The 15,918-nt window shown below is 40.4% G+C and overlaps 1 protein-coding gene across 1 annotated transcript in view; it reads left to right on the top strand.

Annotated features, from left to right (window-relative positions):
• The first annotated feature begins 1,077 nt into the window (after positions 1-1,077).
• The window catches only part of LOC125458382 (electrogenic sodium bicarbonate cotransporter 1-like), a 111,896-nt gene continuing 97,055 nt past the window's right edge, over positions 1,078-15,918 (top strand). Inside the window, exons 1-5 of the mRNA XM_059650690.1 lie at positions 1,078-1,288; positions 6,922-7,082; positions 9,872-10,024; positions 12,354-12,430; positions 15,070-15,227. Of these exons, the coding sequence (XP_059506673.1) occupies positions 1,185-1,288; positions 6,922-7,082; positions 9,872-10,024; positions 12,354-12,430; positions 15,070-15,227 (653 nt within the window). The 5' untranslated portion in view covers positions 1,078-1,184. The remainder of the gene's footprint in view (positions 1,289-6,921; positions 7,083-9,871; positions 10,025-12,353; positions 12,431-15,069; positions 15,228-15,918) is intronic.

The following is a 15,918-nucleotide window of genomic DNA, read 5'->3' as shown; positions in this document are numbered from 1 at the left end:
CAATGTCACTTTGGTATTGAAGGAATAACATGTTTTAATGACCATAAAACTAACTGTCCCAAATGTGCAAATTATAGAATGACTCTGTTTCTTATTATCAGTAGGCATGAATTCTAAGAATGAAGATTAAGTGTAGACCAAAATAAGCCTAGACTACCAACACAAATTTTAAAAAGGTGTCAAAGAGCTTACTATGCTTATACCTATACTGGTAATAGGCCATTTCCATAATTGCTTAGTCTGGAACTCAACCATACAGATTAAAAGAGTTCACGTTCAGTTAAATGCATGTGGCGATCTCAATTGGAAAAACCATGTGTTTGCAAAGAACAAAGAGAAGATTTCCATTTTCAATCACTGGTTGGTGGTGCTTCTGGAACATGCATTTTAAGGGACTTCTGAGTCAGACAGTGGGACAGAGTTAGCTGCACCCTAATTCGCTTTCCCTTGTGGTCAAGTACTTTGCCAGTGGTAATTGTGCACTTGGTTAATAAACTTTGTAGGAAAGACCTGACAGAAACCTACAGAACCCAGTATCTACCTATATCTTAATTGGGAAGGAAGCTAGTTTAAACAAACTTGACAAATACAACCAAAATTCTAAGGTCTCAGCTTTGTCAGAAAATATTGTTTTACAAATATTATCTCTGAAAATATATCCATGTGCTATACAAAAATAAATATTAAAGGACATGGTTTATTATGTGAATATCTTGTGAATATATTTGTTAGATGTTTTGAAGAATTCAGAGGTCCAGGAAGAGAAGCTGTTGTTTTTGCAGTGGTATATCATGATTTAGTAACAAAGCCTGCATCAGTCTGGACAGGACAAGCTTTTTCCTGTGATGTACTGGTAAAGCTCCACTGTTGTCAGAATTGTATTCAATAATATTGTAAGCCACTGAGAATTATTAGGGCACTGCATTTAAGGTACAAGACTTCAGCTGTAATTCGGACTTGTTGCAGGAGCAAGTCATTTCAGTTCAAGTGTGAACTTTGTTATTTGAGCAATGACACCTGAAGAGACAAAAGAGCTGCTTCTGCATAATAGGGCAAATGAAGCCTGTAATGATTGTATCTGCAAAACAGAACTACAGAATCGCAATTCTCTAATCGTCTCGCAAGCAGTAAATAGAGGCATATTTACTGCAAATCTATCACCTGCTACCAAGAGAGTCTGCTTGATGTTGGGTGAAGAGGATGAACCCCAAAGCCCACAACTCTTCACTGAACTAGATGAACTTTTTTTTGACAATAAGAAACAATTGCAATGGAAGGAAACAGCAAGGTAAGGATTGTTTATTTATTTATTTTGCATACGTTTGGAGTTCATTTTTAAAAAATGGAAAAATATGCAACAAGATTTTGTTAAAAACTCATAAATTATGTAAATAAATAACTGAAAATATTGAAAGTGATAAATAGCTATTTTCAGAGAAAATACACATCGACATTGTGAAAACAGTTTGAGCCATCTGGATATCTTAATAAATTCATTACTTGTGTGCTTTACAGCTGAGCTCAGTCTTATTCTCAACTCACTCCTGTCAATTTGCAATGAGGAGAAATTGCCATGTTGCCTGACTTTTCTTTGCCTATCACAAAAGTATGTATATCAATTGTAGAAACAGTACCATGGTAACAGCTAAAATTAAGTAATTAGCATCAAATGGGAGAGAATCAGGAATCTAGAAGGCCTGAATGGCTCATTAGTTCAGAAGTTAAATTTGCTGAGCCTTCAGGACATCGCTTGTGATCTGTATTTCAACCAATGCCAAGGGACTGAATCAGCTCTAATACTTAAAAACTCTCCCACACATCTGAATGAGTATAACATCTTAATTAGCTTAAACTAAATTAAGGGCATGCCACATTCTTTAAATAAGAAATAAATAGATTTTGAACTCAAAGGATCTTTGGAGATAAGGTAATCTTATAATTAAAATGTCTCACAGAAAGCTATAACGCTTTGATTATTAATGCTATTTCTGTTCAATTTCAGTATTTTCCTCAGGGAAAAAATGATGTTAGGATAAAATTAAACCTCTAACTTTTTAATGGAGAACTAAAGTGTAATTATTATGAATGGTGGATACCTGATTCCATTGGAGATATTTCCAAAACATTTTCGGCGCTGCTGATTTTGTTCATAGCGTGGCTCCATGGTGATGAGGTACCCTCCAAGGCTTCCTTCACTGGATGATTTCTCCCTAGACTCCTGGGAGCACGTGTTTGTTGGTTATTTACATTCACAGACTGATCCCATTCTCACCTGATTGATAATTCCTCTCCCTCATTCACTGGTATTAAACAAACTGTTGTGTTTCAACTGACAGCTTGGCTATTATCTCCCCCTGAACCAGGAATGAAACAGCTTTTTGGCTGTTGCCCACTGATTCATTGAAACCCCATCCATTTAATCTGCTATTCCTAAATACATAATAGTGAGCTTAATGAAGTATTCTTTAATGGCACAACTACTTATAGGACCTTTCATTATGCATTGATTTTCTTGACTAGAACTTCAACTATAACAGTAAATAATTCAGAAACAACTTAAATACAAAAAGCATCATGATAGACGTTTAATTAAAGCACCATTCTCATTGTAAGTTAAATCCTCAGTAATGCAGCATCGGTGTGTTCCAAAAGCCCTGTGCCCTTATCTGAGAAGAAAAGCAATAGCTGGGGTTCTTACTGTCAATCACTAACCACTGGGTCCTGATAGAAAATGACCACATTATACTTCAAATTAGAAAATGACCAGGATAAGTTACAATGTCCTGTGCGCCCAAAGAAGCCTCCAATGCTCAGTATTGAGCTCAGGCAGTATGAATGAATAACTGTCTTTCATGGAACCACACCCAGTATGAATGACACTTTCAGAATAGAAAGGAGCAAATTACTATAAATCTAATACAATTTTAATTGTGTTATTTTGCAGTATTCAGAACAATACAATTCCTGTTGAATGAAAGGAATACCTGTCACAAATGTTGTTGAATAAGAATGTACAGCAATAAACTGCTGATGAGATAATCTTAAGTTTTTTGAGGTCAAATGTGAGCTACCAAACATTCACCTTTCGAATAAAGTCAACTGATGTGCTTAATAAATATATTTTGTTGTGAATAGCCTTCCTGCACTCTGTCCAGGGTGACCACAGGAAGAAGAGCTAGTTGTTTGAGATACTGGAGGATTGTTTAGTGCTCTTTAAAGGATTACTTACTGCAGCATGGATTAGTGAATTCAGGAGTATACAGGATAAGACACTTGCGTGAAATGGGAAGTTCAGTTTCTTTATAATTTCTACATAAATTGCTGTAAAATTGGCAAAACCGTCACAATTAAATCTTAATTTTTTTAAAAATGATTTTCTCCTTGCACTGCCCTGCATGTTGAATCTGTTGATTCTTTGCTAACGTACTTGACATCTACACTAATTCACTTGCATTTATTGCCTGTCTGTAATTGCTGTTAATGTGGTGGAGACTTAACTTGAACGATTACAGTTTATCTGCTGCAGATAAAGCCACAGTACTGTTATAGAGGGTGTTCTTGTTTTTTTAACACAGCGAACCCGATGAAAGAGCATTTATATTTCTTAGTTAGGATTTTGTGTGCCGTGAAGGAGTATTCGCAGGTGTGCATGCTCATGTACATCTGCTGCTCCTTTGCTAAGTGGTAGAGGCTGCAAGTTTAGAAGGTACTGTCAGAAGAGGCTTTGGGTATGTGATTTAACAATGAGAGTTAGCTGGCTGTTGGTACAAGATCTAACTTTGGAGCATTGAGGCCAATTGAAATACTGCTGCTATTATCCATGGTGACATTCATTAGTTCAGAAGAAGAATGTAACTGGGAATAATAAGTAATTTTAAACAGTCAGGAAGCATGACTAGAAAGGAACATTACTTATTGCTGAACACCTAAATACAGCCACAACTCACGGTATAAATAGGCCAGCCCCAGTCTGGGTTAAGCAGTTCTGTAAACCTATCCCTGGGTCTGCTTTATGATAATTTCTAATCTACCTGTTCTGAGATGTTAATACACAGCTCTGGAGCAGGTCGGTTTTGAACCCAGGTCACCAGGCTCAGAGTTAGAGACACTACCACAGTGCCCACAAGAGTCACTCTGGCTCAGATGTTCAAGCGTGACAGACCACTGTCTATTATGAAAGGAACTCGTACTCACCAAACTCCACAGGGAGATTAATTAGGGCATTGTCAGGGTTATCACCATAAATAGAATCTCCATAGTCCTACTGCACCATAGGGCTGCTCTCTTATTAGAGAGAAAGAGACAGCTGGTGGTGGTTTGACTCAAGGGTCACTGCACCTCAGGTGATGGAGAAGTTAAGAAGGAGTCCTTTATGGTAGCCTCACCATTCCAATAGATATGCTGAGAAATCTCACCATGTCTTAGAGCGAGAATCCCTCTTAAAAACATCAATGCAGTTCACAATTAGCCAAAAAAATACGATTCAGCCAATGGCTTGGGAGTTCAACCATACTGCTGCCATTTGCCAGGTACCAATTGGGCTCAAAATGAGCTGGAAATGTGCCAGATCCATATCAAATAGGACTTAATTCTCGGAGTTCAAAATGAATGGCAGAAAGATGGAAAACTCTACATAACTTCTTAAAAATGGTATCATGTGCTTGCTAGAGGTGTCTTTTTTAATCTTGATGTTGTGCAATGCCTGTCACTTACTAAACCCACATGATTCTGCTGTTAACTTTGGACGTAGATCAGAATTTCCAACAACAGCTTCTCTTTGAAGGCAAATACTGATTCCTAAGGATACCGAATAAAGGATCTAACTGGATATGCACCTGAAACCACCCCCCTCCCAATAAAACATAGGAAAATGGGATTAGACTGGGTGATTTGTTTCTTGGCCGTGCAGATACATTGGGCAAGCATTGATTCGTTCTATACTGTTAAATTTTATAACTTCTCTAAGTATCTTTAGATAATGAAGGTGTTAGGGTCTAGGGAGAGGGTGGGGGAGCAACATACAGTCTATTGGAGGACCAGCGCAGACATGGTGGCTGACTTCTATGCTGTAATAATTCCATGGGGATAACAACAGCTGCCTCGTCTTGATTATCAAAGTGCCCTCCATTTTACAACTTCTTTAAATATGAAATTGGCTTCAACATGTATGGGGATCCCATACCTCTACTGAACCACCACCTTCCTTGACCCACTACATTTTGTCTGGCATTAAGGCCAGATCTACTGGTCTAGGAAATTTTTCAAGCATCAAATTTATCTTTGGGGACCAAACAGGAAGGAGTCTGTTAGTAGGTCACCTTCAGATTTGGTGCCTAATTAGGGCTGGGATGGGTTCCAGAGGTGAGAGTTTGATCTGCCAATCATATGGGTTTAGCCAGCAGTATTCGCTGCCTCACCAGTGCAGATTGGCAGAGACTCGATGATGGCAACATCATAACTAGGGGAATGGCTGCCACTACATTAGTGACACTACTGTTGGATTGAGACATCAGTCTCCATGAGATCCTGATGAAATAGGAAATCTCCGTACCATGAACACAGTGTCTAGTCTCCTATTTTTCAGGCCCATGCATATTTCATATCCTTAAAGTATTGTATCTCAGACCTTCCACTGTACAACTCCTCCTCACAGTTACCAGGACACTGACACACTAGCAGGGCTGTGTGATGCTTGGAAGATTGCATTGCTGAGGTCAAATCTCCTGGAAAAGCACAAGGAAGCAGGTCCAAAATGTCAGCTTTCCTGCTCCGAAGATGCTGCTTGGCCTGCTGTGTTCATCCAGCTCTACACCTTGTTATCTAGGAAGCACGAACATCTTACAGAGCCAGCCTAGTACCTTTTCATCCCTAACTTTTGCAACCACCAACTCACCCCTTTATAACTCCAGCTCCCCCCTTTCCCAGAAATTTCATGTTCTCTGTTTTGAATGAGCCTTAGCCTCATCCAGCTAAGTATTAGGAACTATCAAGCAATCATCGATTGTTCCCAATTTAAATACTTATCCCTGCCACCCACTCCATATCCCTTCTCAGTCAGTGACAATCTAAACCAGAAGAGCATATCCTTTATGTTGTTCCATCTCAGGCTGAGCTTCCAATCCATATCCTCCACATTATAAGGACTGCATGTAAAATTATTCACTTCTGCTCCTATTTTAGCCCACTTCCTTCTGAAACACTTCCCTTACAGTCATGTCACATCCAAGTTTCATTGTTCAAATAATTTCATGGCTATCAGTGCATCCTAAAGCTATTGTACCTCAAATCCAAAATTTGTCATATTTAAATTTTGCTAAAATTTGGAATTCTCTGTCTCATGAACCAGGTTTCCCTCTTGCACACATTCAATTTCAGAACTATAGCGTCATTCTTCTACTGTCACTGGGTCAAAATTATAGGAATATTCTTCGCAACAGCACTGTGGTTGCATTGACACCTCGGGGCTGCAGCAATAAAAGAACACAATTCATTACCACCTTTCCAGGCCAATTAGGGGTGGGCAATAATGAGCCAGTGATGCCCATGTTTCAAGATCAAATTTAAAAAATAAACATCCCCCACAAATTGGTCATGCTTCTCAATCCACCATTAGTGGTCATGCTTTCAGTTGACTTGATGCCAGACTTTGGCATTCCTTCTTTAAACTAATTTCCTCCCCTCCTTCAAACATTTCCTTAAGACCCATTTCCTTGACATAGCTTTTGATATCTTCATAATAGCTTTTTCTTTGGCCCATTGCACATTTTCCCGCTTCTGAATTGTCTTAGAATGGCTGTAAGATAATGATACTATATAAGTGGCAGTTCATTATAATTTGTGTGTTATGTATAATTTATTGAGCTAAAATATAGTCCTTGAATTGCACAGTTTTCTAATTCCCATTCTGTGATTCATTCCTAGGTGGATAAAGTTTGAAGAAAAAATTGAAGAAAGAGCTGAAAGATGGAGCAAACCTCATGTGACCACATTGCCCTTACACAGTTTATTTGAGCTACGTACCTGCATTGAAAGGGGAACACTTCTGTTTGATTTAGAAGCAAACAATTTTAAAGAAATATTAGGTAATTATGAATAAGTAGTTAAGCAACTAATGATTACATTAGATTGACACAAATCAAGATAGCGCAGGAAACACTTCAATGAAATTTAACTTTTATAAGTTTAAAATGCAAGGTTATCTTAATGAGATAACACAGTGTGGAGCAGGAGGAACACAGCAGGACAGGCAGCATCAGGGAGCAGGAAAGTTGATGTTTTGGGTCAGGTCCCTTCTTCAGATATGGTGGGAGGGCAAGGGAGCTCAGAAGTAAATAGGAAGAGATGGGGTCAGGCTGGGGACGGTAGGTAGGATGGTGATAGTTGAGTGCAGGTAGGGAGTGGTGGGGATTGGTCAGTGTGGTGGGAGGGGCGGATTGTGTCAGGTCAAAGAAGGGGGGATGAGAAGCCGGGTTGGTCATGGGATGAGGCTAGGAGTGGGGAGATTTTAAAACTGGTGAAATCCACATTTAGGGCATCGAGCTGTAGGCTCCTGAGGTGGAACATGAGATGCTGCTCCTCCAGTTTGCAGGTAGTGTCATTGTGATACTGGAGGAGGCTGAAGATGGACATGTCACCTATGGAGTGGGAGGGGGAGTCGAAATGGATTGTGGCCTAAAGGTGTTGTCGTTTGTCGCAAACAGAGTGCAGATGTTGTACAAAAGCTTTCATAGCCTCTCCATGATCCCCTCATCCACTCCACACTCCCCACTAACCCCGCCACCCCTTGCGCCTTCCCTGCAACGCAGGAAGTGCTGCACCTGCCCCTACACCTCCCCCCCTCACCTCCATCCAAGGCGCAAAACACACCTTCCACATCAGACATGGGCTCACCTGCACATCCATCAACTTGGTCTACTGTATCTGCTGCTCCCGATGTGGTGTCTTCTACATCGGTGAGATCAAGCAGGGGCTCGGAGACCATTTTGTCGAGCATCTGCATTCTGTTCAGGACAAACAACAACACCTTCTGGTCGCCAACCATTTTAACTCCCCCTCCCTCTCCCTGGGTTACATGTCCATCCTGGGCCTCCTCCAGTGGCACAAAGACACAACCCACAAACTGGAGGAGCAACACCCAATATTCCACCTTGGGAGCTTACAGCCTGATGGCCTAAATGTGGATTTCACCAGTTTCAAAATCTCCCCACCCCCGGCCTCATCCCATGTCTAACCCTCCCACTCTTCCTCACCTCCTTGGCCTAACACAACCTGTCCCTCTTTTCTCCCACCTACCTGTCCCCCCCACCTCACTGACCAACCCTCACCACTCTCTATCTCCACTCACCTATCACCATCCCGCCTATCTCCCCATCCCACCCGTCCTCTATCTATTTATTTCTGAGCTCCCTTACCTCTCCACATTTCTGAAGAAGGGTCCCGACCTGAAATGTCAACTTTCCTGCTCCTCTGATGCTGCCTGGCCTGCTGTATTCCTCTAGCTCCACACTGTGTTATCTCTGACTCCAGCATTGGCAGTTCTTACTATCTCTTCATTTTGCCGTGGAAACTTTTCTTGTATGATTGTCTGATGAATAACTATTAAACATTACGATATACAAGCCAAAATATCTCAGGCTTGATTCTTAGCTGACACTCTGATTCAGCTGAGGAAATTGCTAGGATACTATCATTGGCCTCAGCGCCCTGAGCTTGCAAAATGATATAGACCAGACCATCTATATGTCTGTCTAATAGCCAGCAATGCCAGCAAATTCTCACAACCCACCAACTCATTATCAGGTTGTTAGTTATATTGAACAACAGTATTCCTTAATTTTTGATTGAAAGTGAAATTTCATGGTTTTGATGTGATCAGAATAAAATGTGATGTGAGGGCCTAAGAATAACAGGATGGTGACAGCACAGAAGGAGGCTCTTCAGCCAATTGTGTTCATCCTCGTGCTTCGAAAGATCAACTCACCTCTTCCATTACCCTGCCTTTTCCCTGTAACCCAGCGAACATTTTCTCTTCAGATAATTATTCAAGTCTGGTCTGAACGCCTTAATTGAATGTGCCTCGAGCATACACACAGGCAGTGCATTCCAGATCCTAACCACCCGTTACATTAAAAAGTTTATTCTCATGCTATTTTTGCTTCTTTGGTCAATAATCTTAAATTTGTGCCCCCCTCCATTACATACTTAAACTCTCAATTAGCAGTGAATCAGGAAGGCCATCAATATCCCTGCCTGTCGTACAGGAGACTGGGGTTCAATTCCCTGGCAGAGCATCCATGGTGTATCTAGGCTGGGAAGTGTATAAGTAAGGATGTGTTTTGAGGGGCCCCTTTTGTGGTGCAATGGTAGTGTTCCTAACTCTGGAGCTGGAGACTTGGGTTCAAATCCTATATGCTCCAGACGTGTGTAATAACATCTCTGAACAGGTTGTTTAGGAAAATAGGTCAAATAAAAAAAAGTTATCTTAACTTGGCCTTAATTGAAGCAGACTGGGGAAGACAACAACTCCCCGTCAGCCTTCCCTTGGGTAAATTACTGCTCCATTCCTTTTCCAAACTTGCCTTGGGGGAAAGGTTTAAATTCCACTTGGGCCATATGAGAATATGGAATAAGAGAACAATAGGGTCTGATGTGATGCTGACCAACCTGTGAATACTAACTTTCTTGGCTTCCACGTGGCGAAAAGTTAAATGGATAAGTTGTCAGACTGCTAACCTGTGCTGAATCACACCTTGATAAATATCAGGCTACAGGAGTCAAGTTAGGAGGAGAAAATAAAACAATTTTTGTACTTGTTATGCACATTTATTTCACATCAAATTCTGAGCCAAGTTTTATCTTTTAAATATTTCAGAGATAATAGTCAACTGTGAAATGTCAACTGGCAATCTGAAAAATGTGCTCAAGGAAAAGGTCATGTATGTCCTTCTTAGGAATCACAAACATCACATAAAGAAATGCAGAATGCAGACCATGCTCGATCTGTGGAGGTGTGCTTCCTGTGCAAGTAAGTCAATTCTTCAAGGTGCACAAATGCAGACCTTTCCCTCTAAAGATTTCTTGACACTTTGCAGCTTTTAACACGTACCACAAGGACAGTGAAGCGAGTTATTCCCAGCCAACGCAGTTCGGGCAGCTTTAATTACTCAGAAGGTTGAGATTATTTTTATTTCACTTTGCTGACTTTTTTTTGTTTGTTCTTTTCCAACAGCAAATTACATATTTTAACGTGTGGTTTAATACACACTGTCAGCTCTTGATATCTTTCTCATGTGATCCTGAAGACTTAAAATACTTCCCTCCCTATTGGAGGTTATGGGGAGGTGGGCTGGGTTGTCGTCATGAGCTTAGCACTTGGCATTTCGCTAATAAAATATTAAAAAAGAATTTGGTAATTAGGAAATTATTAACGTGAATTCTGTAGCTGAACTGAACTGAGATAATTTGGTAGGACTAGTGTTTACTGCTAATTTATTGATATGAAACAATGCATTGCTACCGTGTTTTTGGTACTCCAACTGACATCATTCCATTGTGCTACTTCACACTGGGGTAGTTTCGTCTTTTTTTATGAGGTTGCATAATTTGCACTATTTAACATCTTTCTGGCTGACATGCTGTCACAACGCTGAAGGATACAAAAAACTCAGCTGGTTCTGCCATAGAGATGGCTGATTTTATCAGCTGTAGCCTGATATCTACCACTGTCCAATAAATGACCTAGTTGGGAATATACTCAGTTGGGTCACCTTAGAGCAGATTCTAACATTTTTATGTAACTTATGATATAATTACATATTTATAGGTTTATGTTTATATATAACAGCAGTCAAACCTGGCATGATACCCAAGTTTATTGTTACGAAACAGAAGGTTGACTTGTTTTATAACTTGGATTTGAGAAGGTATTTTGTCCTACACTATACTGTAAACAGGAAATATATAAACTTTTGGGTTTAGGCATAATGTCATTCTGTAATACCAGCATAACTAATTGTTGTCGAGCATGTAAAAATTATTTGTGCACGCTTGAATCTAATGTGGTAGAATGATGAGAAACTACAGGATTCAGTTTTATGGCTTACTACGCCTCAAATGATTGAGACAGGAGTTGTCTGAACAATATTGCCTTGAAATATCTTGGGTTTAATTGTTAATTACTCTCCTTCAAAGTAATTTCAGTCTGAGGTAGTTCTCTGGTTTTTAAAGGTGACTGTTTGGTTAACATTTCACTCTAAATCGTTATCCAGCTGAAAATGTGCAGAGGATTGGGCTTGGTTGTGATGATACCATGAATAAAATTTGCCCTATTTTTGAAACTCAATATTTTATATCTCTCAATAACTATGTCACTAAAAGCTATCATTTAAAACCTTCATTTTCCTTATCATTTTCTCACTGAAGGTTTTTTTGTTGTTGATTTTCTCTTCATCCTTCAATTTATTTTGTGTGGTGACCAGGGTTGCACATTGTTTTCCAAGTAAGATTGGATTGATACATTATACTATATCAGATTAATGAGGAAATATAATATCATTGTTCTGGATATGTATCACAGTGTGCCATTTGCGTTCTAATTGCTGTTTTCTGCTGAATATACATAAACAACATTTACATGTATGTTAGAAATAAAAAGAACAGTTGTTTATCCATGATTGGTGATGTTCTGCCTGTGGGATAGAACAACAGTAATGGTAGGTTGCACGATCTTTGTCTTGATGTTACACTTGTGCTGTAGCATTGAAGATTTTGATGCAATCCAACACAAAGGACAATAGATATTAGGAATTTGCTTCCTTAAATGCAGTTGATGATAGAACAGTTGTTAATTTCAAATCCAAGATAAATACATTTTTGTTAAGCAAAGGTATGAAAAGATATAGGTGAAAGGCAGGTATATGGAGTTAGGCTACAGATCAGCCCTGATCTCATTAAATAGTGGTAAAGGATCGAGGGGCTGAATGTCCTACTCCTATTTATATGTTCCTATCCTATTTAAATATTCTATGTCTCATAATACAGTGACAACGTCCAGAACTGATTTTTTGCTGTATGTTTGAGTGTCTAGCTATTCTAGTTTGATTTATATCGTAGTAAAAAGAAAGCTATGTCAGTAGATAAAAATAAATGTAAAATAAAAGCTAAATATCTGAAAACTTGCATATATTACTAAATGCTGACCAGCAGATAAACTTGTTTCCACCACTAGTATTTCTGTTACCAGGAATATTTTAGTAGGGTCTCACAAGTCAGTCAATTATGTTTTGATAAAGTTTATAAGTTTGAGAAACTAATTAAAACTATATTTTGATAAGATATTTTACCTTTCTGTTCAGATAAATCTGCTCCCTTGAATTCGAACACAACTGCAGAGTTCACAAATGAAATCTCAGAGAAACCTCTCCAGGAACAGGTATTTTTCACATGGTTTGCTTTCTCAAACCTCTCTCAGCAGAAACTGTGGTTATTTTGAAGTTTCTAAGACATTATTCATGTCAACAAACTAATCAATAAAAGTGTAGTAATTTTAATGTAATATCATATCAATAGTAATAGTTATAGAGTTCAATAGTTACCTTGCTAGATCATAGGTCCCTTGATATAATATGAAATTCTCATGGTCAGCAAACAAATACGCAGAAAGGTATGGAGGGAATACATGGAAATTACAACAGAAATAGCTATATGGTCGAAAAAACGCAATTAGATCTTTGGCTTTTACTCCCAAAAGCTCTGCCCACAAGCAAGGGTTCATAATTACACTTTCTCATCTGTTAGCAAATTTACTTGTCCTCTCTTTCTTCATCCACCTATCCAATTTAATCATGAATATTGATTTTTTTTTTGCCTCAGCTACCAAAACTGGAAACAAATCCCACAGACAACTCTTGCAGCACGAGAAGGTTATTCCTGCTTATTGTTCTGAATCCCTTGGATTAACCCTCATCATTTTTCTCATTATCTTTCTTGACGTATCCACTACAGGAATCAGTCTGTTTACCCTCAGATTCCATCATATAAACATTTTGTCCTTAAGTTGCATTGTTCTAACAAGATCCATTTTTTAATGTGAAAGATAGCATCTCCAACAATGCCACGTTGCCTTAATAGAGTATTGAAGAGTTACCTTGATTTTTGAACCCAGGTCTCTGATATCGAATTTGACTTCCTAACCTAATGATAGAGGGACAATGTTGATCTGATTAAGACACAGCTCAGAAAAAGTTTCAGACTTTTTGAACTGAATGTTACTAGAAATCAGTGGTCAATTTTGGTGAGTTTCATGGAGGGCTTCTTTCTGAGCTCAAGCAAGATTTCTCATGCTACTCTCCAAAACATGCCTCCAAATCACTCCTATGGAGAGCCGCTTAGTGTATCTCTCCCTTTGCCACAGGCAGAAGTACTCACCCCTCCTGGCAATTCCCCGGATTCCCTGTACTGGCTCCATTTGTAAAATGCTGCCAGTTCAGAGTCACCCTGCATGCTTTGTATGAATTTCCCTGGAGATGATTGAGGAAAAATTGGCACAGGCTTTGTTGATAAGGATCTAGAGATCCTGGTGGAGAGGGTGGTTCAGAGGAGGCTGCCCGCTTCCCTCATGGCTGCCAGAGGGAACCTCAACGCTGCCAGCCCAGTCTAAAGTTACTACCTGGGTCAGTCCAGTGTCAATGATCCAGAGGAATGTCCAGAAATGCCATAAGAAAGTTCATGAGCTTCTTTGCTCTGTGAGGTAAGTGCCACTCTCTTCACTCTCATCTGCCCCACTCACTCTATCTCTGCTACTATACCCACCTCCCACCAAGACCTATGGTTTGCCACTTTCACTATTGCCTGCAACATCTTCCCTCACCCACTCTCACCCACCCAATCCCTCCACACTACTAGCCTGGCTTAGCCTCTGTATTGTCTACTCACTCACTTTGGAGACCTTGCCATCTTTCTGTAACCTGTACCAATCAACAGCCATGCCAGCCACTTTCATCTCCCTCAGTCTCTCCTGCTTTTGTTCCAGACTAGGGTGGAGAGGGCCAGGGAGGGTGGTGGAGTGTCCAGTCATTGGCTTCTCACCTGCTCCGAAGAAAGAATTCTGGATCTGGCCAGTGACCTGTCTCGGTGATGCCAAATGAGCCAGCATCGGAATAAGAGTCCTCTGTGAATGGTGTCTTAATAATCCCAAACTGCCACCCATCCTGTGAAGCAAGCGAGGTGTGCCGAGATGCACCCTGGCCAAACCTGAAGCGTGTAACCATCACTGTGTGCAAAGTGCCTTGGCAGCAGCCTTCCAATGAAAGGTGCGGCAAAATGCAGCACTGAAGTGCAGAACTATCTTGCAAGCGATTTGTAGATATCCCATGAGGTTGTGGGAGACTGGTTCCTATCTGATGCCAATGCCCGGGGATACGGGTGGTGGTGAGTGCTTGCAGTTGCTGCCCATGGAGTGTGCCCTAAGATGTTGGCAATTGGGGTGCAACCTGCAGGGCCAGGAGAGTAAGTGGTGAGCTGGAGTAACCAGGTGGCCACTCAGACTTTCATGTCTGGAATTATCACTGTCCAGTTTCCATCGGTAGGTGGGAAAATGGGAAACTGTGTGTAAATAAAGTGAGATTAACTAAGAATCTGAATTATGTCAATTCATGCAAGTGGATGTAAATACACCTACCATCGTTCGCAAGTCAGATCTTGTCTCAAAGTTCAACAGTTGTTTAGAATCGTTATCTACTATTTAGATAACAGGCATCTTGCTCTTGATGTCAACAATCTCATGACTGATGATCTCTCTCGATTTTGCCGACATTTTCACTGAAGTTCATGTCATTCAGGGACTTGGAAGATTTCAGCCCTGGGCTCCATCACTTGCTTGCAAAAGACAAGGCACATGTATCTGCTTTGATACTGCTCAACGTAGGAACTTGTGTTAGCTTAATTATTTTCTGATTTTTGAAAGAGAAATAAGTTTACTGTTTTTGCCAATTATTATTTTATGAGTTGAAAACTAAAATCCGTTATAATTTCACCAAAGTTACGTTCACATTTCTGAATTTATTATTTTAGTTGAAAAATACTTTCAAGAAGCAGATCCCTGAAGGTGCTGAAGCTGCAAATGTGCTTGTGGGTGAAGTAGATTTTTTGGAGAAGCCATTTGTTGCCTTTGTACGATTAAAGCAGGCAATGATCCTAGGGGCTCTTACGGAGGTCCCACTACCAACCAGGTAAGGATAGTGTATTATATCAGTTATTGTTGCAAATATTATTTTAATCACAAATGAAATCACCATTTCCCGTTGACTTGCTTTGGGATGTGGTTCTCTGTCAATTCTCTGCATGGTCCTGGATGACACGCTGCCAGTATGAGTCCAAGCAGTGGTTGTGGCAAGGCTATTTGAGGCATGGTGACTGTGCCCAACATATTAAACTCCATGAGTTTTTCATGGTCAGCTGGGAACAGGGCAGGATCCCACAGGATTTTAGTGATGCCGTTTTTCACCATATTGTGCAAAAACAAAGAAAAGTTGAGTGACTGTGGGATCACAGCACCTTTTGCTGGGGACTTCCTGGCTGGAAGGCTCCTGGCCATGCTTCTCCTACCATAGTGGAGGAAAACCTTTCAGAGTAGAGCGGGGCAACATAGACATCGGGGTGTCAGGGTTTGAGTCTGAGCTGATGGAGATTGGTGGTCAAGTTGGGGGGATGTTAGGACAGGAGGAGGAGGGGAATGTCAGGCGCAATGTCAGGTGAGGAGCTGGTGGGAGAAATGTTAGTGGTCAAATTTGGGTGGGGCTTCAGGTCGGGAGAGGTGACAAATCGGGGGCATCGGATTGCGGGACATCGGGGATCATCTTTTTGGGTGTGTTGGCGGTTAGGTCAGGCTGTGTGCTGGGGTATATTTTGGGCAAGTGGTAT

Source organism: Stegostoma tigrinum, chromosome 13 (assembly GCF_030684315.1).
Source record: "Stegostoma tigrinum isolate sSteTig4 chromosome 13, sSteTig4.hap1, whole genome shotgun sequence".
Lineage (NCBI taxonomy): Eukaryota > Metazoa > Chordata > Chondrichthyes > Orectolobiformes > Stegostomatidae > Stegostoma > Stegostoma tigrinum.
The sequence above is the reverse complement of the archived record's forward strand: the minus strand, read 5'-3'. Positions and strand labels throughout refer to the sequence as shown.